At 36.1% G+C, this 23,592-nt stretch overlaps 1 protein-coding gene across 3 annotated transcripts in view; it reads right to left on the reverse strand.

The window, feature by feature from the left end:
- The window catches only part of RP1 (RP1 axonemal microtubule associated), a 188,458-nt gene that overhangs the window by 118,146 nt on the left and 46,720 nt on the right, over positions 1–23,592 (reverse strand). For all 3 annotated transcript variants that reach the window (XM_039703103.1, XM_039703102.1, XM_039703104.1), the window contains exons 7-19: positions 19,554–19,705; positions 18,768–18,846; positions 18,032–18,107; positions 16,421–16,497; positions 16,303–16,334; positions 16,032–16,161; positions 14,646–14,749; positions 12,512–12,685; positions 11,696–11,908; positions 10,447–10,624; positions 8,746–8,877; positions 3,679–3,881; positions 379–468 (exon numbers count right to left, since the gene is read on the reverse strand). In XM_039703103.1, coding sequence (XP_039559037.1) covers positions 379–468; positions 3,679–3,881; positions 8,746–8,877; positions 10,447–10,624; positions 11,696–11,908; positions 12,512–12,685; positions 14,646–14,749; positions 16,032–16,161; positions 16,303–16,334; positions 16,421–16,497; positions 18,032–18,107; positions 18,768–18,846; positions 19,554–19,705 — 1,640 coding nt within the window. The remainder of the gene's footprint in view (positions 1–378; positions 469–3,678; positions 3,882–8,745; positions 8,878–10,446; positions 10,625–11,695; positions 11,909–12,511; positions 12,686–14,645; positions 14,750–16,031; positions 16,162–16,302; positions 16,335–16,420; positions 16,498–18,031; positions 18,108–18,767; positions 18,847–19,553; positions 19,706–23,592) is intronic.

Genomic DNA, 23,592 nt, shown 5'->3' on the forward strand with positions numbered 1-23,592 from the left:
ATGATTTATGCTCCATCATTTTCAATTTTTCAGAGCTGGAATTTAAAGCTAGAATCTCCCTAACACACTGAAGAGTACAGAAACACTAAAGAGCATGGCAAATTTTCAGAAAGCAAAATTTGGTCAAACACATCAGTACAATAAAATTGCTGCAGGAATTAGGAATAATTGCAAAATAATTCTGCATATTTCTATCCCCTAGCAGATGAACTGTATCAGTGTTTTTGTCATCTCTACAGCAATCTAAGAACACAATTCAGTAACAACTTAGCCCAACCAGCATTTATAGATTCATAAACATATGTCTTTACGAAAATATGGGCCCTTATTTCACATAAATTTAATAAAATGGGAACAAAATCACTGTAAAAGTCTTACCCTCTGTAAGTTCCACTCAGGTTGTTCATTTGGTAATCCATCAAGTTCAATTCTTATCTTGTAGATATTCCCAATGTTGTTTATTTTAACCTGAATAAAGTCAGAATAGTACAGTATAAAACTACATAGAACTACATCTTTATCTTTGCTATTGATTCTAGATTTATCTGAACCATTGTAGCATCTGAGTGTTCAGGAACAATGCATAATATTTGATTGGCAGGTTTGAGGTTATAGGATTCAGAAAACACATTTCTTCTGTTTTAAGCAGATCACTGTCTGAGCCCCAGTTTGACCAGATTACAACCCAGTGGAATCACAATGCTTGCCAGGAGAAGGATTTGGCAGGTATTTGAACTCTACAAAGTTTCAAGAGTCAAAATTTGGTGAGGGTTCTTCATGAGAGAAATGACCAATACAAAATTACATCCTATAAATAAAATTACATCCTCTGACTACAAGTCACAAATCTTTCATAATTCTGCACAGATGACCATAAACCCTAATATGCCAACATGAAGGATATAAAATTTTTGAGACCTCAAAGAATAGCTCCCAAGAGCTGGCAGAACATCTGCGAAACTTCAGAAGTCACTGATGGTATATTTGCTTTCTGACTATGATTTGAATTCATTTGCCCTTCCAAGCATTATGTGTGCTCTTACTTATAAAAACTATTCTATGCGAGCCTATCTTCAAAACTTTAAATGAACCCTCACTTATCTAGGGTTCATTTGAAGTTTAGTCACTATTTAAAGCAAGCATAAATAATTTTAAATAATTTGTAATGTACCTTTAGGAAAGGAAGAGTGCGTTATTATGTTATTTCTCAAATAATAATTCTATTCATGAAAGCTTGGTAACAGCCTATTCCTTTCCACCATTTACATCCAAAAAGCTATTTACATTGGACAAAAATTATCTTCATTCTCTTAGAAACACTACTATATTATCCCCTCTTTCTTTACTTTCATTAACAAAAAGCACTCTTCTCATTTCAGAGTTCAGAATTACCTCATTTCTTGTATCAGTTTTTAGCTCTTTGTGCTTTTATGTAAGAAAATTTCATGTTACATTCACAGCATTGTCATGCTTTAGTCAAAGACTTCTAAAAGCAGAAAACTTCTACTCTGGATTTCCTGAACATTGAAATGCACATTGAAATTTCCTAATGGTTGCTTGAGACAGAATCTGTGGGTTTCACACGTGTTATTTGTGTTGGTATACTTGTTACATCAACCTGAATTCCATTAACCAAATAAATGTGATCACCAGGCTTGCAACACTGATGTGACAATATAGTTTCCTTCTTTTCCATTGGCTTAAGTACCTTTGTTTTGCTCTGCCAAGTCATATCCTTGCTTATGCTGCATAATATTCCCTCTAAAAGTAGTCTTATTGGAAGTAACCTGGAAACTTTGGGATTAAAGCAGCAGTAAAGTATGGGCATATATTCAGCTTGAATGCAAAAAAAAAAAAAAAAAAAGTATTGTCTTTCCCCCATTTCACAAACAAACTAACCTACTTCTCAAGTAATATGGGATCTGGTCTTCTCATTCACAGAGCTGATGCTCACTGCGTAAATAAGGCTATCCTGTCATCTGTTTATTCTAATAAATCCCTCTTAGACATTTAGTCAATAAAGATAAAAGGTTGCACATAATTTCACGTATCAACACAACACAAAACAAAATGTGCTAGACTAAGTCAGAATGCAAGGGTCTTTTCTTCCTAAAATAAGTATAGATCTTCCAGAAGTAACATGCTGGTAGTCTTGATTTTTCTCATGCACTGTCTTAGGAATGATTAAGCAGGCAATGAAAACTCACATGGGTAAGGTAAAATAAGAAAGAAAAGGCCACATATTGAATGGTTCTCAATTCTAAGGTTAATTATACTCAAACTTTTCATAATTGCACATGTTGCTGACAAATGTAAGGTTAGAGACCTTTAGACTGATTCCTAATTGGTGGATTATTTTAGCCTTTCAGAAACTGCTTTCTTCCTAGAACTCCTGGCCAGAGCTATGATTAAGCTGATTACCTTAAAAATAAAATTTGGTATCATCTGTTCCAGAACATATCAGTGAAAACATAAACGCTCAAAGACAGAAGTGGTAAGAAGAAGATGTAACTTTTTTTATGTCTTACATTCCTATCCTTATTTCAAGATATGTTCTGTTAAACAAGTACTGCATAAAGTTTAAGGAGAAAAAGAGAAGAAAGAGCTTTTACTCGTAGGCTTTTTCTTTGTGAATTTATTCACTGCAGACTAAAGGGTGAAAAGCACTTCAGTAGCATTTGCTATTTCATGCCTGAAAGCTATAGTGTCAATGTGATGTAAAAAAACCCTAGGAGTAGCCCCAGGTGCTGAGAGAAAGATCCTGCTCTCTCACAAGATCAATATCTGCAGCACACAGCCATAATGGGCCACATCCATTTTAGAGAAGAAAAATTGGTCCATCTCTTTTGAACATATGGATTAACTTTTCAAACATGCCATTATCCAACATTGCTTATAAATTATTTACTAATTAGAAGAACAAGATTCCCTGTGGATCATAATCTATAGCCTATATGCTTAGAAAATAAACATTATGGTAGGTTGTCTCCTTGCCTATGCCCTATTCATAGAGAGAATTATGATTATTAATATCATTGACAGTATCAATCTTGGATTGTACAAAGATTGTATCAGAAGAGTTGATGAGTCCAGAAAAAATCATGAAATATATAACTTCTGCTTTAGCTACTGAAGACAATGTTACATGCTTCTCAGACAGAGATTTAAGCAAAACAGAAATTTCAGCTCCTTTGGTAATTTCCTCTCAGCCTACCTAGACATAATTTCCTGATTAAAATAGAGGTGGGGTTATTCTTAAATAAAAGCAGAAACCTTGTGTTTTCACAAAGTGGTTACGCATAGATTTCATTGGACTTTTAGTTATTCCACAGGTAAACATCTCTGACATTTCAATCACTTATAATATGGCAATTCTAAAATGGCTTTTCTTCTTTAATTGAACGAGTTCCACAACATACATTTTATAGTATGCTTTGAAAACTGTATGCCTGAAATTTAATTACTAAAGATCCCTAAACAATATGCAAAGTCTTATATCAGGCATGGTTTGTTTCAAAATGAATAGTTTTTAAAGCTGGTTTCAAATCAATTGCCTTAAAGAAATCAATTTACTTTTATGCAGTAAATATAGGAGCAAAACATTTTTTGTTTTCACACAACAGGATAATCCTTGGAAAGATCCCTATTAAAATAATGTTCTTAGCCTTCATTAGCTACCTGAAATTCATCTTCCTGCCTGGGAAAAAACAGCTGCTTCCTGTTGTCCTTGCCAAGAGTTACTGGACCGGTTAATCCTCTGTCTCCATATATCCAAAGAGCAACACTTGCTTCAGTTCCTGCATTTCCTGTCAGTATTGACACTTTCCATTCATCATCCGAAGGAAGGGGACTCTCACCACCTTGGGGATTTCTCATTTCCTCTGTGAAATACAGAACGTTAGTGGGAGATGAAAATTGACATGAAGCTGCCAGTTGCTGTTGTAACTTCAGCACATAAGGAGGCCATAACAGCAGGGGGATTGTATTTTTTCATGGCAAGTGAGATAGTCTGAAAAGATTGATTTATGTTTCTTGTCTAGACCAAAATGTACTGATTAGTTGAGCTACAAGAATCAGCTGGAAAAGAACAAGTTCTCTCTCACACACGCCATCATCATATTCTTTGTACATATTCTGGAGCAGAGCAAGGATGCTATGGTGCAGAACTCTGACCATTAAATTGATATTTCTGGTTCCTTAGTCTGACATTTAGAAACAAGTACAATTTCTCCTCTAATGCCTCGTGTTGGGACATCATTAGCAGAGTCACATGTCTGAAAATACACACAATTTTCATTTCAAATTTTAAAAAATCAGAATATTAATGTTCTTCAAGTTAAATATCAACTAAATACTGTAAAAAAAATTTAAATTCCTCAATATAGCCTTGCTTAACCATACTTATGCAGTGCCATCATTTGGATTAAGGCATGCTCTGCATGAATGAGACAATAGCAGCACAGTAGCACTTCATGAATAAATTTCACAGCTCTAATGGCTAAACAAATATAATTTTGTAAAATATAGGCTTCACGTTAGAACAACACCTAGTGATCTTCTACCTACCCTTAAGAGAAACACACATACATGCAGAGATATCAAATCACACCTCTGCACAGGAAATATGGAAAAACCAGACTATTAGGGTAAAGGAATTTAGTTTTGAATAATTTAATCAAAGTGGAATTTACAAACTTCAGATGTCTGGAACACTGCTTTTCAATAACGGGACCACTGACCATGGAGCCCTCTCCAAAAGAGGGAATCCTTTTGCCAGGAATTTATAGTCTGTTCTGACACAAGAGGCAGTTATAAGCCCCAAATTAGAAAAGATGAACCTACACATTGCCAATATACTCTGTCCTCCAGGGGTTTCCAAATTGCTCACATGAGCACTTTCCATGTGACTGCAAAAAGAATTTTTAGTATGTGACCAATATGAATCTGTTGAAGAATTCCCAGTGCATCACTGTGGATGTTTCTGCTGCACTGCATAAGTTATGTAGTGGTATTAGAGTCCTTTCCTTTTTTGTTTGCTTGATTAAAATGCTGTACTGAGTTTCTCTGGATGGAGTTTTTCCCTTCACTCATTTCACCGCCTTTACATCAAAGGGAAAAACCAAGCACTCAACCAAACAAAGTCAAACCAAAACCAGATAAAAAACAATTTATGCAAAAGCTGTCCCTCAATAATAGCAGCCCTTTTTTCTTAAAAGTTGTATTCAAAAGGAATTATACAGTTGGTTGGATCATCAGGTTGTCCTATATTTAAATCAACATGGTAACTAAAGCATAACTGAATTATGATCCACTAGCATTAATATCTTAACTGATGCGAAGTATTTACACAAGGACTTAGGATCCATAAAAAGTTCTATAATAAATAAGGACCGACTTCTGGAATCACAGGAAATTTAGCACTGGCAAAGATTACAATATTTGGTTAATCAATTTTTAAGAAATTCAGAACTGTAGTATCATGACTTTTACAGCAGTGCCTCTAACAGTAGAATTATGACTTTGGAATGGTCATAGTGATTTAGAATAGGCATTACTGGCTGGTTTTATTGTATTCTTCATCATGACTGAGAGCAAGTTATTCTGACAGGAAAAAGAAAATCAACACACCAAAAATAAAGCAAGAGGCAAACATCGATAGGTTACCTGAATAATAACTTAATTACACTTGTCTTTCAGTGCCTGAAATAACAGAACTATAGCAAATTGCTTTGGTATGATAAATATTTCTGAGAACTTGACTAGAAGATTTTCTGTTACTGTAGTTGCCTAACTTCTCACCTGTAACTCTGAAAGCTAGAGTTCTTTCCAGCTATCCAAAAACACAACTTTCTTACAGCAAAGAGATTAAAATGTTCATCAAATGTAAAGGTATTCAAGAAATATAAGGAATCCCATGCTGCTTCATGTGCTTAGGACAAGAACTCCAGACTTGGGCAGTTGCTCCCCAGAACAGTTACTGCAACCTCAAACTACCACCTCTTGGAACAATTATATGCACAAACAATTCACAGACATGGGATGCTTTCTGCCTCATAAATTACTGGCTCTTCTTACAAATGGAAATCGGTAGCATTGATTTGCCACAGGCTAAAAATATTCCAGTCTGAAAAGAGGATTTGATGGTTGCCCTGCATTACTCATGGGATTTTACACACTTCATGACACCATGCTGTAAATCTATTGTGACAAAAATTAATTCTAATAGGCCTGCATGAGAATGTTGAAGTCACAACCCTCTCCACAACTTCACAGAAATAACTTTTTTTAAAATTTACTTACTTATCCTGAATGTAACACAAAAGAAAAATTATCTTGTCTGAGAAAACAGTATGATTGAGTGACACTTTAAATGAACCATCAGAAAAACTAATCTCTTGAGCAGAAGTTTGGGCAATAAGGTGGATGTATTTTTTATTACACCTTTGTGTATCATCATTTCTAATGTTAACTGAGGTGGAAATGAGATCAGATTTTATTTGTACCTTCTAAGTAAAATATATTTAAAAATTAATAGCAACTAATAATACCAGACATACAGGAAAAGAACGTGGAGGATATAGAGAGCATTTCTCAGAGATACACTTTGTTAATACCAAACCACAGAAGTGTTCTCAGGGTCACAGACTGCATTTGTGTCATGGATGTTAATGACATGTCAGCTATTAAGTTGAAGCTGGGACCTGACAACATCTCTGTACAGTGAAAGAAGTTTCTTGAGGAACACTGAACTCACACTGCAATGAGAGAAGTCTCAAATGCTATAGTGTGGTTTTCAGTTTAATGAGTCCTAAATCAATTATTATTTGTGAAAACAGAAGTCAAAATTCATCTACCAGTTAGCAGATACGGACATAGAAAGGAGAGTCTGGTCAGCCTGAGTTAATCTGCTCTGAGTTTGCTTACTAAGCCCGCTGTTGAATTGTAAACTCAGTAGAAGCATCACCCTTTTCCAAATATTAACTCTCGGTGAAAAATAGAAAATAACAATTTAATAAATAAGATTATAAAACTCAAGGCTCACCTGTACATGTCAAAAGACATATGTTGAGTGAAAAGTATCTTACTAAAAAAATGATCATTTTATTTGAAAGACAGAGTAACTTTGATATTTCTATTCATTTTCCATAAGCAGAATCTATATTTATGAATGCCAGAAAAACTACTTACAAAGTGCTAGAGACTCTATGTAACCAATTTCACGGCAGATATTGCTTCTATAAAAGGATCCTTTGTACCCAACCCTAAAAACATCCAGCTTCTTTGAAAACAGGCTTGATGGCTTGTGTATTGTTGTCATGGGTTTCAGACACAGCATATCTGCTGACAACCCACCACACTTCAGGAAGGCTTTGTGACACAATGATACAAGATGAAGTCTGACAGATTAGAAATTGGGGGTTTCGAGCTAAAAATGGAAAAAATATTTCAAAAAAAAATATGTATTTATAGTGATTCACACCTATGCTTGGAATTTAGCCATAACACTTTGTTGAACTAAATTTAATTAAAATCCAGACTGGTACTTCCTATTACACTCTATGAACAAGGATGCCAGATGTGATGTCTTGTTCACATAGACAAACTTTTAATGTACACCTTTAACAATATGAGGATCAAGTCCAAAACTAAATCAGCAGCCTACCTGAATTATTTGCTACATAAATGCCTTTGAGAACACCTGTAACTGAGTATGTCTCCCATACTGGAAGCTGCAATATAATCTTGTCTTTAAAGATCTTTTAAAGTAACAGATATTTTTCCACCATGTGAATGCACCCCCATGTGCTGTTTGCAGCTCAGCAGTTTCCATTTACCCCACCTATTGATACCACCCACCTAGGTGATATTCGTATCACCTTTTTGTGGTGATATGACATGATTCAGAGTGTCAGGGTCTTTGGGTACATTGAAATAAGAAATGCAGGAAGCAAACCTGATCACCCCCACTCTTTAAGAGAAGTATCACTCCCTGTTTTGTTTAGTCATTTATTTCCTTAGTTTGGCTACTAAGATGCTGAATATTCCAAAAATTTTTGTCTTAGACCATTTATGCAATGTATTTAGCTAAAGAGAAAGCGTTTTATTCTAGATAAACATGCCTGCTAGACCATGACTCCAGAAGCATGACCAGAACATTATTTATCTAACTCCTACCTGCCAAATCGTAGGTATAAATCTAGCATACAATGCATCAAAACATTCCTCTTTTGTGGTTTTATTCTAGATAAACATGCCTGCTAGACCATGACTCCAGAAGCATGACCAGAACATTATTTAACTCCTACCTGCCAAATTGTAGGTACAAATCTAGCATACAATGCATCAAAACCTTCCTCTTTTGTCCAGTGAACCATAAAGCAGAAAACATGAGTGTGAGAGCATAAATGAGAAATATTCCATTATTTCAGTGAGCTTTAGATAGGGTTCTGCACCATATCAACCTCTTAATTTCCCCAGAAATATTCAATCAATAGGTTACTAATTAATTTTTTTAATGAAGTTATTTAACAAGTTACTCAACCTGCTGATTGTTGCCTTATCAATAAACCACATTCCAATGATCCTTTTTAGAAAAAGAGTAACTGGAAATGTATTTTATGTAGTGTGCTTGGGTGCATAATTCAATAATCTAGAAAAAACTTTCATAGCCCTTCCTGAGCCAAGTCTCTGCAAACACACAAGCATAAAACATGTACCACAGCTGGTTTGTAAACTGCTATTTACTTGAGGGTGGGGGAGTTGAAGGTCTTTGAGGTTCTGGCTCCTGGGCTTTTGTGGGTTGGATTTGAGATCCTCTGAATTCTTTCCTCTCTTGTTTGGGTGCTGCAGATGTTCCCATAGGCTTTTCCCGGCCAACTAAAACAATGAAATGTGAAATCTGTCACTAGCTAGAAGCCATTAGCTTTTTCTTTCTCAGAAGCTAACAACAGATCTCACAGTTGTTCCACACAATAGACATCAAAATCCTTTTCCTATTGTTAGCAGAATGCTATAAAAATTGGGAACAGAACTGACATACCAATTAAAGCCCATTCAATGTTTTAAAAATCTAAGCAAAAATTTAACAGTGATGTAGGAAAAAAATGACTTGTTAACATGTAGCTTTCCCCAAAATGTTTTTTTTTTCTTAAGAGTGGAAGTGCTGAAATGAAAATTGCTAGAGGCCATTTGAATAATAAAAAGTAAATTGATATTGCAAATACGAACATGTCAGACCGACAATATTTATTGCTTGTGTAGAAAATATTAGCTCCTTTTTACATTCCTTTTAGTGAGCAACACAGATTCAGGAGTGCTGAAGCCTGTGACAAAGTAATATTTAGCTTTATTTAATGACACCAATAAGCACTGCCTTGTTGAGAATTTCTATTGAAAACACTGCTCTTCCAAAAGGTAATAAAGGAAAATAATTTCCTAATTTCTACAAGGACACAGTGATTAAAATACTCCTATAACCCTGCAGCAAACAGGGACAGAACAGTAGGGATGTGCTTACAGTCACTTTCATAATGCTTCAATCACAGTGTACATGGAAAAATTAGTAAGAGTGGTTGTAGGTTTTGAGACAGTCTTTTTGCCAAGATAAGTTTGTTCAGCTTGTGTTTGGAAAAAATCTGAGCAACTTCTCAATTGCAAACTGATGTCCATTTAGCCTTTTCACGAGTTGTTTCATTTCCTGATGTTTGTTGTCAAGTCCACAGATAATACATTTCCTGCAGAATAGTGTTTCCTGCAGTTATAATCTAAGTCACTTTGGTAATCAGGGTTTCACCAAATTAAAAGCTTTGTTCTCCTGAAGGGGAAAAACCAAGCAGGCCACCCAATGACAGTGATCCAGAGTGTGCTGAGACCAAATTTCTGAGTCCTGGCTAGTTGACTAGATCAGCTCTCTACTGAGGAAACATTTTGACCGCAATATCTCCCAAACCTGACTTTGGGACAGAGGAACAATGTAATGAATATTCTGGGTGGGGTGTACAATGTATTTCGCATCACTAAAAAAGAAACTGAACACACCAAATAGGCTGCCTTAAAAGTCTACTAATACCCCTATAAAATCAGGGAAAACTGTAGTAGAGTTAGCAGCACGACAACATTTCCCATGCTTCCAAAATCTGTGGCCAGAATGGGGAATACACACAGGAATGTCATCTTTATCTTGTCCCGTTTCAACTCTCATTTTCAAAAGCAGAGCAGTAAAACAATTTACATCTAGTGCATCATTATTGTCGTTAAAAGAATGGAATTAACTTAACTGAATATGTAGGAGAAATTAAGTGTGCATACAATAAAATTTTCACTTTTAAAACTACTGAAACGCAAGGGAAATTGTGGCAATGTATCTTTTACACTTCTGCTTTGAATTTTGTTCATTAAAAATGCTAATTACTAAATAAAACTATATGCTGTTGAGAAATCACATACATTTGATGACCTGTGGGTAGAAAAAGATATTTCTCTCTCCAGTGTTAACAACTGGCTTCGTTTGGCCATCTGGCAGAAGACCAATGTATATCCCTTTATTTTGCACTGATTCCAGGCTCACAGATCCAGTTTCCAAATTCTTCTCAATTTTAAAATGGCAGTATTCATCACCTGTGCCCTAAGAAATTGATCACAGAAACATGAATTCAACAATTGAATGAATGTAGCTAGAAGTCCTCTTTTTAAAAAGTCTTAATTATTACTACTTTCCAGTAATATTTCAGATTAACTTTACATTCTTCAATATGATACATTACTACACATGCAGAGACATACCTGCAGCTAATCCCTGTTTATTCATTTACGATCAGAAAGACTAATCAAATAAGTTAGGTAAGTCAAAAACCAAGTGAAAGCATTCTGATTTATGTTAGTATTTAGGCAAAGGCTAGGATATATTCAAAGGAGTTTCCCACTTAAACACTTTCCAGAGGATTAAGGAATGTGAAAATATCTATATCAGAACACATAGGATATTTCTACACAAATTTTATGCATAGCCCAGATTTGCTAATGCCACATAATAGAGCATGTATTAAATAGATGTAATTAGTTTTTTCCCCAATTTCATAGCATTTACAAGTTTAATTTCAAAACCTTTAGACACTTTTTATGCAGACATCCTGATCCATCGGTGAGAGGACTAGTGAAAAATAAGATACTCACAAAGCCAATATTCAAAAATATTGGATCAAATATTTTAATCTCTGAAAGTGTACTCAAGGAAATGAAAAAATTCTCATGGACCTTGAGACATGTTCATATATACCTGAGAACTTACACAGCTCAGTTTCATATTCAGTTGTCTTAAACTTCCAAATAAAAATTATGGAAAAATATTTCTTACATTTATTGACTTAGATGAGCAGAATCACTCTTTAAAATTAGTGAAGTATACAGTCACATCTTAGTTATTCTTTAGTGGATTTTATCTGTATCATCTGTCTAGCAGTACATAAGTTTTAACTAATACAATCAGATCTTTACTGATTCCATCAACTGCCAAATTGACACAACACCTTCTCTTGCTATATTTTTCTGCTTTTGCTTTGGCAAATGAAGGAAAAGATTTGAAACATTTTTAATCTGAACAAAGTTTTATGTCAAGTAAATAAAAAAATGTTCTCTCCTATCACTGACAATTCACTCAAATTATCTGCAGAGGGAAATACAAACAATAACTGCTTACTGTTCCATCACACTGGTCATCTTTGATCTTCAGATACATTCTTGGTTTTTTCACACTTTCAAACATGCAGTGCCCAGAGCTGATTTTATGCACCTTCCAGTAGGATTCCTGCTGCTGCTGACCTGCTCCACTGCAGCTCCCATCAGGTCTAAGGGACAGAGCCTGGCAGAAACTTGTGTTGAGCAGAATGATGGCACCATGATGAAACACACCCTTTAGATCAGAAACAAAAAGTCCTCTGTGAACAGCACAGCTTTTCTCCATATTAAATTTTGATACTGATACTGCTCCTACCATTTAGTTTTAAGAACTTACTCATGCATGTCCTTGCATAAAAGATAAAAGAGTCAGTCTCAAGTAATTCAAGTATACCTCCAGTCTTTGGATATTTGCTGCTTTCTGTGCAGGCACTAACCAGAGCAGTGGAAATCCTTTCCTACTCTGCAGCATCCTGCTTTTTGTTGCTCAGCAGCACAACACGACATCCAGAGAACAACGAGAGTGGCAAATTAAGGAACTTGTCTCTTTTCAACAGCTACTTTTTGAAGGTCTACTAGGAAGTTTAGGGTCTCATCTTTCCTGTGTTACTGCCCACTCTATTTGCATGTTCCAGCTGCGGTATCAGCTCCGCTCCCCCCGGAGCAGCGAAGGGAACATTCCCAAGTGCCGCCTACCTGTTAAACTGTAGTTGAGCTCCACCTCGTGGAAGAGAATCCCTCTTTTACCTCGCAAACCTCTGAAACTCCGTTACAAACAATCTGCTTTATAACAGAAACTTTTAGAATGGTCTTTCTAATTTTTCTCTGCCCACCTTACCTTGACATGCACGACAAATTCTTTGGAAATCCCAGAATATCCTGCTGCTTCATCAGCTACTTTGCCTTGGAGATTGAAAGCCACAGTGTGACCTGGGTAACTGGCTGACTCAAGAATGGCACAAGAGTTTGGTTGAAGGTGGACACGGAGCTCACAGCAGGCCTTGTCTTTGCTCTAACATAGTCAAAGAAGGAATAACAAATTATATTAACTATATGGCAAAAATCCAAACAACAGAGAGAGTATTAAAACAGACTTTCTGTGTTGTTCAAGTTCCCACAATACTAGCGGTCTAGTACAAAAATCTTTCTATTTTTCAGATTTGCAATTGTGAAATTGTGGGCTCTGTGGAATTTGACAGAAACAGTTCATTGTAAGATGACACAGATCAATAATATGAAAGATACCTGGGCGCTTCACTTGGAGAGTGTGCCACAGTCTATAAAGATGGCAAAGTAAAAAGTTGACAGAGACAGGAAATGGGCCATGGTAACTCTTGGCCACCACTCCACCTTCTCTTGCTTTTGTGTTTGTTCCCATTCATTTATACTGTTCTCACAGAAAACACTCAGAGAATTGAAAGTTTTACATGAAAGAGTAAAGAAACATACTTTACTTCATGATTACCTGTTCAACTTGGCAGGCTTTATAATCCCATTATATGAAATAAATAATTTAATATTTTTATCAAATCATTTATCAATACATTATAATACATATTTACATATTTTATCAACTCAACATCATTCTCATATTTAAAGAAAACTAGAATTTTAATCAATGTAAAGTGCTAACAATCTCTCTAATAACTGATAATCCTTCTGATTTACATCATCTAAAGATTTTCAAGACTACAAAGAATCAATATTTCTAGGAAAAATTTTCTTTTTCAAGGAGTACCTTCTGAAGAAAAAGCTAAAAGAACCGTCTATCAGATTCAATATATCTATAAAAGTAAAGGAAAAATTGTATGGATTTTAGAAGTAGTTGTGAAACAAGAGAGTAAGCATGTCCTCAAGTACATTTAAGTATGTGTTTTAAGGCAAATTGCAATTTTTTGCCTTTTTGTTCCTCCAGTGCCTGAGAGACAGGTATCATGTCTTACAGGTGTCATAAAACATCAAAGACTCCCAAAGCACCCTCAGACTCATTTCTGAGGCCTTTCACCAGAGGACTGAAAGCTCCTCTGCATGAGAGGAGGTACCTGGGCATTCCCACCTACATTCCTCATTTAAACCCTGTCCATATATTTACACACACTGATCATCCAGTGCCATTTCACTCTAATCAGCCCTAAGGAATCCCTTTACAAGAACATGGATTACTCCCATTTAATGGGATAGGTACGTGACAGCTGAATATTAGGAAAAGGTTCTTCACAAAGAGAGTGCTTGGGCACTGGAACAGGGTCTCCAGGTGAGTGGCCACAGCACCAAATCTGACAGAGCTCAAGAAGTGTTTGGACAATGCTCTCAGGCACCTGGTGTGACTCTTGGTGCTGTCCTGTGAATGGCCAGAAGTCAGATTTCCATGATCCTTGCGGGTCCCTTCCCACTCAGGATATTCTCTGATTCTATGATCAGAAGGAACTGAATTCTACCACTCCATTTACCTACTTGTGTACTGCACAAGGACGAAAGGCCATAGTAAGATTTTGATGCTGGGCTAGAACAAATCAAAATGCATCAAAACAAACCTTGGATTATACCAGCTGTTTTATGACTGACATGTTACTTGAAAAAAAATTTTAAAAAAAAACACAAAAGAAAAAGGGGCATTCATTTAAAATCAAGCCAGAGAATTTTTCCTTATAGAAAAAGAGGAGATCTTAGGGCATTCCAGGTAGCTTGTCAGCATGTGGCAAACAAATATAAATGACATCTAAGAATGGCCTGGTATTTCTGAATTAAAGAAAAGAAATGAACCAAAGAATAAAAAGTAAACTGTGAGAAAACAAAGCCCTATCTCTAAATTCAGGTATTTATCAGCAATTTCCTGGAGTTCAGTTCTACAATTCTTCACTCCTTATCTGATTGGAAGTACAATTATTTATTAGACAGACTTTAAAAACTTTTTTTTTAATCAGACAATGACATGTCTTTATGAAGCAGGAATCAGTAACAGTATTTCCTACCTTTCCAGTTACACGGCCGCTGACAAGGGCAAGAGCAAGAGATGGCATTTGATGACTGCTGAATATATATATATTTCTCCTTTTGACATTTACATCAAAAAGACCTAAGAGTTAAATGAAAAAGAAAAAGCCAGAAATAAGAAAGTCTACTAATTCCTCTTTGCATTTAATTACAATTGATGGTTTATCATTTTCAAGGAAAAATAATTAATTAAGTGTTTAACTCAACAGTTTGACCTCTCTGATCAATAAATTCTCTCATTTGTTCAGGAAAGAGCATCTAGGGACTACTGTCTATTTTGCTGCCTTGAGGAGAAAAGCCCTGAGAGGTAATGATAAGGAACAAATTTCTTTTTATCAGCACATATGTTTAAAAAAAAATCCATAAAAAGGAGCTGAGAACTCAAGCATAATGAACTGGGCTCTAGCAATGAATTTAGATGATAAATAACAGATGATGTAGGGAACATAAAGCTCTCAGGTAAGAAGAGACTTCATTTTCTCTGTTCCTATATTAGAATTTGTAAAGCAAATCCTGCAGCATAACTCATGGCTTCTCAAATTTTAAATCTCACCAATTTTCCAAACAATTAACTTTTATAGCTACAAAATACTGATGAAAGGTAAATTCTTGGCATTTTTTATTGTTCCCAGGGACAACAGTGATTTTTTTAAGCAACTGTTCTACCAGTCCATTATGCTGCAGTTTTGTAAGTTGCAGCTGCCTCTGTGGTTTTCCTGATGCACTCTTTGGCGTGACCTGAAAGATTCTATAATTTCAAAAGAGGTCTGTGAAAGGTCCCTGTGTAAAGTCCCTGGTGAGATGTCAGAAAGACTGAAGAGTTTCATCACTTCCAAGGGAATAAAATACATGTACCTAATGTGGTATGTATTAGAGCTAAGTGTTACTAATGTAGTAGGAGTAAAGTTGATAAAAGGTGGAACTGGTAGACTGATTTTAGTTGCCATTACAATCACTTACAAAAATTGAATAAAATGAATTTATGCATACATATATATATATAGATATATTAATGTACACATACACACACACACACACACACACATATATATATATATATACATACACTCCTTATTAATGAACTCTACCTAAATTTGAATTTGTTGTCTTAGATGGATCTAGTTTCAAAAGACTTGCTGTTCTTGCCATGTGAGTTCTGTGGGAGCACCAAATTGAAAATGACAAGTTTTTCTATTTGGCAAAGGAAAGCCAACCAAGACACCATATGAGAATTTGTACACATGTATAATTTAAGTAAGGAAAATGTTTAGTATGATTATATACTCTTTTCCATTTTAGGTATCTCAATATTAAAGACTTTCTTTGGATCTCATATACATACATCCACATGGAAAATACATTACCATATTTGTTTTTCTTGTCACCAAGAGCATCAACTCTGCTATCTGGGTAGAGGCAAATGAAACCACGGGTGACTCTGTTGTAAAATTGAAGTGTAACGCCTTTCCGAAATTTCCACTTTTCTGCAGTCCACTAGTTTTGGAAACAGCAAACAGAAAAGATTTATGAAAAGATGATACACAGGAATTTGTCATACAAAACATTCAACTGACCTGATTTCACTCAAAGCATCATTTCAGTGGTTTAAATTAAAATGAAAAGGTACACTCTTACAGTTTTTTCTCTCTTGAGTTCCAGCTCTTGTCCTGTGCAGATAAAAACAGTGCAATTAATTTACAGAGATTCTTCATTCCCTTTGAGACAGTTTTTTTCCCCACCAATTTTCACTTACTTCCTGGAAGCATGCTGGCGTGTGTCACAGGCAGTTCTCTAGCAATATTTCCATCATCCTGTCCCTGGTCCAGCCACCTAAGAACCAGAACCTCTTTCAGCAATAACCTTTACTGGCAACTTCTAAAGTATGCATGACACTTGTAGACAATACTTGCTGTCCTATGCATTAAAGTCTCAAGGCTGACAAACAGCAATGCAAAAATCCAGTAAAAAGAGATTAACATTGGCAAAAAATTATTTTTCTTTCTTGTTCTTAGTGAAACAAATAAATGCTTTCCCAGACTGAGGTAAAAGGGCCTAACTCAATTTTTACATGTCAGTGAATGCATATTCATCCCAGATCAATAATGAATTGCGCAGTGGTTGTGATGTTTGTTCTTCCTGTCTACAAGAAGGTTACAGCAAGATGCAAATTGTTCCATGCCCTGAAAATCCCTATAGGAAGAGGCAAACCCAACAGTGGCAACGCTTTCACCATATCTGAACTATATTTTCACAATGCCTTTGTACACATCTACTTATGTGAGTTAAGTCTAACTCCATTTGAGTCAAAAGCATTCCCACACTCAGAGCAAGACAGCAAGCACAGCATCAAGCTCTAACAATAACTAGCATATACCCTGTATTTTTCTGCCTGAAATGGATTTGAACTCTCCCTAAATTATGTATGAAGCCAGCATTATAGATCTCTTCATAGCAGTTCATCTCATCTAGAATACAGACTCAAAATTAGGTCAGGCAAGGATGAGGTGCTGTATCTGATAGGCAGAAAGCCCTTACTCACACATAAATCAGTTTCAGTGTGCACATCGCTCACTCTGGGCTGTCTCAGGCAGTTATTTATTCACTCAGAGAAGTGAGAGGGGGAAATAGAATTGGGGTGCCACTGGCAAGCTGCAGCTAGACTCTTACGTGACCGGACTTTACTGTTCCTAATATTTGCACTGATACTTATTGATTAAGATTTTTCCACAAGGTGTTGAGAATTAATCAGGCATAGATAAAACTGTAAATGAGTTATAGAACAGAAGATTCAGAGCAGCAGCATCTGCAGGGGAAAAGGCAGGGAAGTTAGGATTGCTTCAAATTATGTTGCAGCTCACTGACAGGCTGCAAAACAAATGAGTAAAAGGGATGTGGTCAGGCAGCTGCATTTGTGATTGTCATTTCACAGGAACTTAAAGTCTGATCCTGAGCTCACTGAACCCCAAGCTAATCTCCATAGTAACTTCAGCAAATCAGGAGCAGTTTGCTTGAGAGACAGCAAGCCATTCTTCTGAAAAGCCTTGCAATGCATGACATGGAAGAACAGATGAACCTGCTGGTGTCAGATACAAGATGTTGGATATGGCAAATGTGTAACAAAAGCCTATCTTAAATAGTTCAAAAGGTGTGAGAATGGAAAGTTCCCACACAGAACTTTTTATTGCTTTTTCCTTAGTTCAAAGATCAGGTGTTTGACCAGATACAACTCTTAGAGCTGTAAAAAGAATCAAACCAATTCAACTCACTTCTTAGGAGACATATATCCTTAGAAGATATTTCAGGAGAAAAACTAAGAGTAGTTACAAATTTAATAAACATCTAACCCAAATCAAATATAACCAACCTGTGACAAAGAAAAGTATAATCCAGATCTGTTATAGGATCCTTGATTATAACTTTGTCCAGAAACCATCCATTGCCTTAGAAGAAATAAAGTAAAAAACAAAACGTTGTTCATGAGAGAAAAATTGAGGTGTTTAATTATGTCAGACTTCCTATAGTTTTCTCTCTTCTACTGGAATGGCAAAATCTGCAGCTCCACTGGCAGATTTAAATAGTCACAGCTATCCTCATGGCTGGAGGGAGGACAGTACCTGCCCTAGGTACTCTAGAGCTTCCTTATGGGCCTGCAAGCTGCTGGGTCTCTCCCTGGCTACATCCTTCCCTCCTTAAACATTGCCATCATATGGGTCTTAGTTTTGCCAATCAAAATAACAACAAAATTATATAGCAGCTTATGATGGCTCAAAAGAAGTTGCAATGCTTACAGTATTTAGGCTCAAGAGATTGAAAAATAGGACCTGTGACTGCAAACATTTTAAGTTTCACCATTAATTGGAAGTCTAATGACAAGATAGGGTTACAAAAATCTTCATTTGGATTTTTACAGTGCAACTGATAATGTTAATTCATCTAAAATTAAAATAGATTATTTTAACTTGAATACAAGACATAATCAATGTCTTAACATGGAAACATTTCCCCTCTTCACAGTTTTTTACAGGGATTAGTAAAAAATTATTATCAGATGCTGTCCTTATCATAACAGTTGAGAGTAGAGCACAGGTGAGATTTCTGACCTGATCCAAGCCCATTGTGTCCTATAACAATCTTGTACAAACATCCAAGGTGCACAGCTTCAACAGAAAAGATGTCAGTCTGTAACCAACCAACAAAATTTCAGAAAAATCTAAAAAGCAGAGCATTCTTCAGCCACACAATTCTGAAGACTCAAAACCCCTTATAACTTTGTCAATATAACTTTTGTCAAGATTGTTGCAGCAGCTCTCTGGTCACAGAGAGCAACAGACAACTTTCCCAGCCATTGTTCGGGGAAAGGCTGTCAGAAGATCAGGAAAAGAATGAGAAAGAATTCTTATCTTCATTTCCTGCACCTGATATTGTAAACACGTGGAATGTGTTATGGAGATTTGTTTACCAAATGGTGGTTTCTTAATTAGCCAATGGTGATGGTGTTTTGATTGGAGGACCAATTAGGTCCACCTGTAGCAAACTAGGGTATAAAGGTATGGGTTTCTCAATCAAGATGATAATTGGCCTTCTGTGAATAAATGGAGTCTATGTCAATCAGTGCCTGGTCCTGGCCCATTGTGCTGACACAAGATCATCATCTGAAATATTAGGTGATGATAAAGGCATCATAGATAAAATTTTGTAAATTAAAATTCTCACTTCCAAAAGCACTGGTATAACTTTAGAAAGTATTTGGAACTTGATTAGGGAATTTTGGAGAGCCATCAGAATGTAGTAATTATCTCTTTTCTAACTGCATCTTTCTTGAAATCACCACCCACCCGAGAGAGAAAAGCCAGACAAACATATCAAAAAAATGCCCTTTCCCTTACTTGTCCTTTTAAAAATTTCTTGGGTTTTTGTGACCTGAGCAGCTGTCTTGATCCTGTATCACCTCTTTCTCCATAGACAGAAATATAGACATCAGCCTCAGTTCCAGCGTTCCACAGGTCTCCTGTTGTCACGTGCACTTTGTAGACAGTAACTGACAATAAAAGATGACAACTTTTCATATCACAAGCACTATTATATAGTTACAATAACATCTAGCTGGCTGTAGAGTCCAAAGATATTGGTGGCAAGGACAGGTTATAAAACCTTAAAAATCCTATTCAATAAAATAAAATGCAAAGTAGATTTTATGTTTTTTATGGTTGTTACTTTCATTGTTGTGTCCCAGGCTGTCATCTGTGGGGAATGCAAACTGAAGTTAATTTTAAATGCCCAGGAGCATATCTTGGTGCTGCAGCATCATTTGAAATCATCATAAACTGAAAAGTAAATAATGTAAATCCTAGATTGGAGTCATCATAAGTAGTGAGATCAAAACTATATAAATCAGTGGAAACCATTAACTTTGAATGCACTGGTTAACCAAGCAGGCTAAAATCTAGCACCATAATTTTAGTTTTCTAAGACCTCAAAACTCAGAACACTGCATTGTTTTATTATTTTAGCAATTAATGTTACAGAATGTAAAAATCATAGAATGGTTTGGTTTGGGAGACACCTTTAAAGACCATCTAGACCTTGCCATTTTCATGGTCAACCTCAGTTACACCAGGTTGCTCAGAGCCATGTCCAACCTGACTTTGAATGTTTCCAGGGATAATTAAGCTCTCTATATTCCATATGAAAATTCTTTAAAGGATTTAAATTTAGGATGGAATAACTAAGATTTAAATCCAATAAATAATTTCTTTAATAAGAATGGATATTGCAAGTAAAACTAAATTTGAATTAAAATATGATTAAACTAAAGACTATGTTACGTAAAAATATCTACTGATATAAAACTGTGGTCCTTAAAATACAGATGTAGGAACTCTATAAAATTCAGAAGTAAGATAAAACATGCAATCATAATCACCAGTATTAACAAGGGAAAGGCAAAATTTATGCCAATATACACTATTTTGTTAGACCAGATGAGGTACAGGGAGAATGAAAGGGGAAGACAAAACCTCATTTTCTGGCACTCAAGCTCTTCTTCAAAGGGTTGGTGTCTGTGTGCTTCTCTGTCTTGCAAGCAGAAAGGAGTTTCTGAACCACTGGGTCCGAAACAACATCAACATTATCATCATTCAACTGTCAGTTTCTATTTGAAACATGTTATGAAGCTTGGCTGTAATTCTCTGATAGAGGTTGCTTCCAGATCTCACTTTTCTGATGGCCAAACACCTTCCTTTAGCAAGCACTGAAGATTTATTCATCATCAGTACATATCTGCAATTATGCTAGGTGGCTGGTAGGTGTTACAATTTTTCTATTCATTCTTATATTTTTATAAATTTATATTTTTATATATTTATTATATGATTATCTCTCATTTATTTACTTGGGTTTTTCTGTGCTTGTTACTAAACAAACTATCTTTAAAGAATTCAATTTGAATAATGGTAATAATTTAACAAAAACACTAAAGAACCTGCACAGGTTTTAATGTGCCCACACAGAACACTAGAGGTAATTTCCTTCTGGTGTGAGAGCTAACTCATTTTGAGATCAAGCCTCTGAGCTCCTCTGAAATATGTGAAAAGGCCAGCCACATTTAACATACAGAAGCTTTTGATACACTCGAGTTAGCACCATAACCAGGCACTATCTTTCCCAGTGTATGCCTGTCTCAATACTTAAAATAGTTTTCATTTGGCAACTGTTAATTCATACTGCAATTTACCCATATAATTTCACGTCACCACCTGATCTATTTACTTGTCCAATTTTTTCTTTGCAGCATCCATATGAACACATGCCCCATGAACAGACCACAGCAGAGGGAGAGAATTTATTTCTCTATATCAACAATTCCATATATAGGACCACAAAAATGTTCTATTGCAACAACTTCCTCCTTCAATAACTACCTGCTTTCTAATTCCTGTAAGAAGAAAAGCAAAGGTCCACCAGTTACCAATACTGTGTATCCCTGATTTATTCTCAGGATATAATTAATGATTGTGTCATAAACTATGAGCAGACAGGGACAAAAGTAGAATGATAGAGGATAAAGCGTCAGATGAATGTTGCTCAGTCCTCCAGCATTATAGCAACAAAGTCTTTATGTAACACTTCTTAACAGTTTAATTCCCATGTTCTTCCTTTGAATAAAAAAGAATGTTAAATCAGAGAGTGCTTCAGCCTCTTTTTATTCAGAAATTGGTTTTAAAGTGCCTCTCATCATCTCTCTTTCACATTGAATCCAGACCCCTTCACTGTTCTGTTATCAAACTATCTTCTCTGAAGTTAAAAGCTGTGTTCCCTTTACACTGTCTCATGCAGAAATATAACACTGCAAAAAGACACAGGAGCCATCTTTCAATTACTAAATCAGAGATGAAACTGCCTTCTCCAAAGCCTTCTGCATGACCCCTTTTACACTGAAGCTGGTAGAAATGCACAGAAGCTCTTTTCTTCCTCCCTTGTGTGAGAGAGAAATTGTAACTACAAAATGCAGATTGAGATGTTGGGTGTAAATGTGCCTTTGTGCTTTTCATGCATGAAGATTACTCAATAATAAAAATCTCTCATTGTATCTTCATTTCAGAAACAAGGAAAACTGCTACTCAGAAAGAGCTCCAAAATTAGGATGTTGAGAGAATCACAGAATATTCTATGTTGGAAGGGACCCACAGGGATCATTGACTACAATTCTTAAGTGAACAGCCCATATAGGGATTGAACCCACAACACTGGCATTATCAGCACCATGTGCTAGCCAGCTGAGGTTGTTGAGGTCTGCATCTCAGGATATTTAAACAAGAGAACATTTGGGGAAGAAAATATACTGCAAATAGGGTAATAGAACATATTCAATAAAAGACATCAATTATTATTAATTAGCATTTATTCAAAGGGGTGGGAGGCATTTGACTTTTATACCACTGTGTTTGTATGTCCCCCTATAAAAACAGTATTGGTCTCCTGACCAAAGAGACAAAATCTGTGAGGAAGCAAGCTGAGTGTCCCTGAGGCTTCTCTTGTCATGAAAATCATGACCACCCAAGACCAAAAATCATTGTGGTTAATGTGGATGGGCCTCTCTCTCTAGAGCATCTTATGAGCCATTGACATCTGCTAAGTATTGGGGGAAATCTCTCCCATTATTCTTTTTCCCTTTAAACATACTTTTGAGGCACAGCCCTGTTTTTTTTCTGATCTTCTTAAGGTTCTTAATTTCAGAGCTCAGTCATCACAGAGAAGCATAAATATAACTCCAGGCCACCCATCTCTTTATTACAAGAGTAACTGTCCCAAGGTATGTTTTCCCACATCCATGGACCATTCTCTAGACTTCTGCCCCTCGATTTTATTTGCAAATATCCTCTTCCTCTAGCCTGAACCCACAATATTTGTTACCATTGAAATACCTGTTACAATTCCAACTTTGCAAGATCAACACAAGGGATCATAGACACTCCATAAAGCAATGATAAATTGTTAAACATTCTGAAAAAGGGGTTTCATAGTTTTTAGAGAACTTAGAACGAAAGTTTCTCTCATCCCATTAATTTTGTCCTCTGCAGCTGATACAATTTTTGTGGGGAAGAGAAGAGGACAAGTCCCAGGTCTTGTTTTAGTGAAGTCCTAGCCCAAGTAATACCAGTGGTTTTATGGCTTTTCCCCCTATAGCATCACACCCAAATAGAATGGGAATTTACCACAGCATTCTTGTTCTCTCACCCACATCTCTCCCAGGACACACTGCTCTTGCTAAGCCCTTGTAATTTTCTTAGAAATTTTCCAGAAAAGGACAATGCCAATTGGAGAGAAGGGAGGAACAAGCACAGACTTTCTATCCCCTTTCCGCTGATCGAGCAGAGGGGTCATATAGCAACATCAGGGACTGGTGTGGTAGAGCAGGACACTAAA

The sequence above is a fragment of the Passer montanus genome, unplaced genomic scaffold (genome assembly GCF_014805655.1).
Source record: "Passer montanus isolate IOZ18808 unplaced genomic scaffold, ASM1480565v1 scaffold16, whole genome shotgun sequence".
In the NCBI taxonomy this organism is placed as follows: Eukaryota; Metazoa; Chordata; class Aves; order Passeriformes; family Passeridae; genus Passer; species Passer montanus.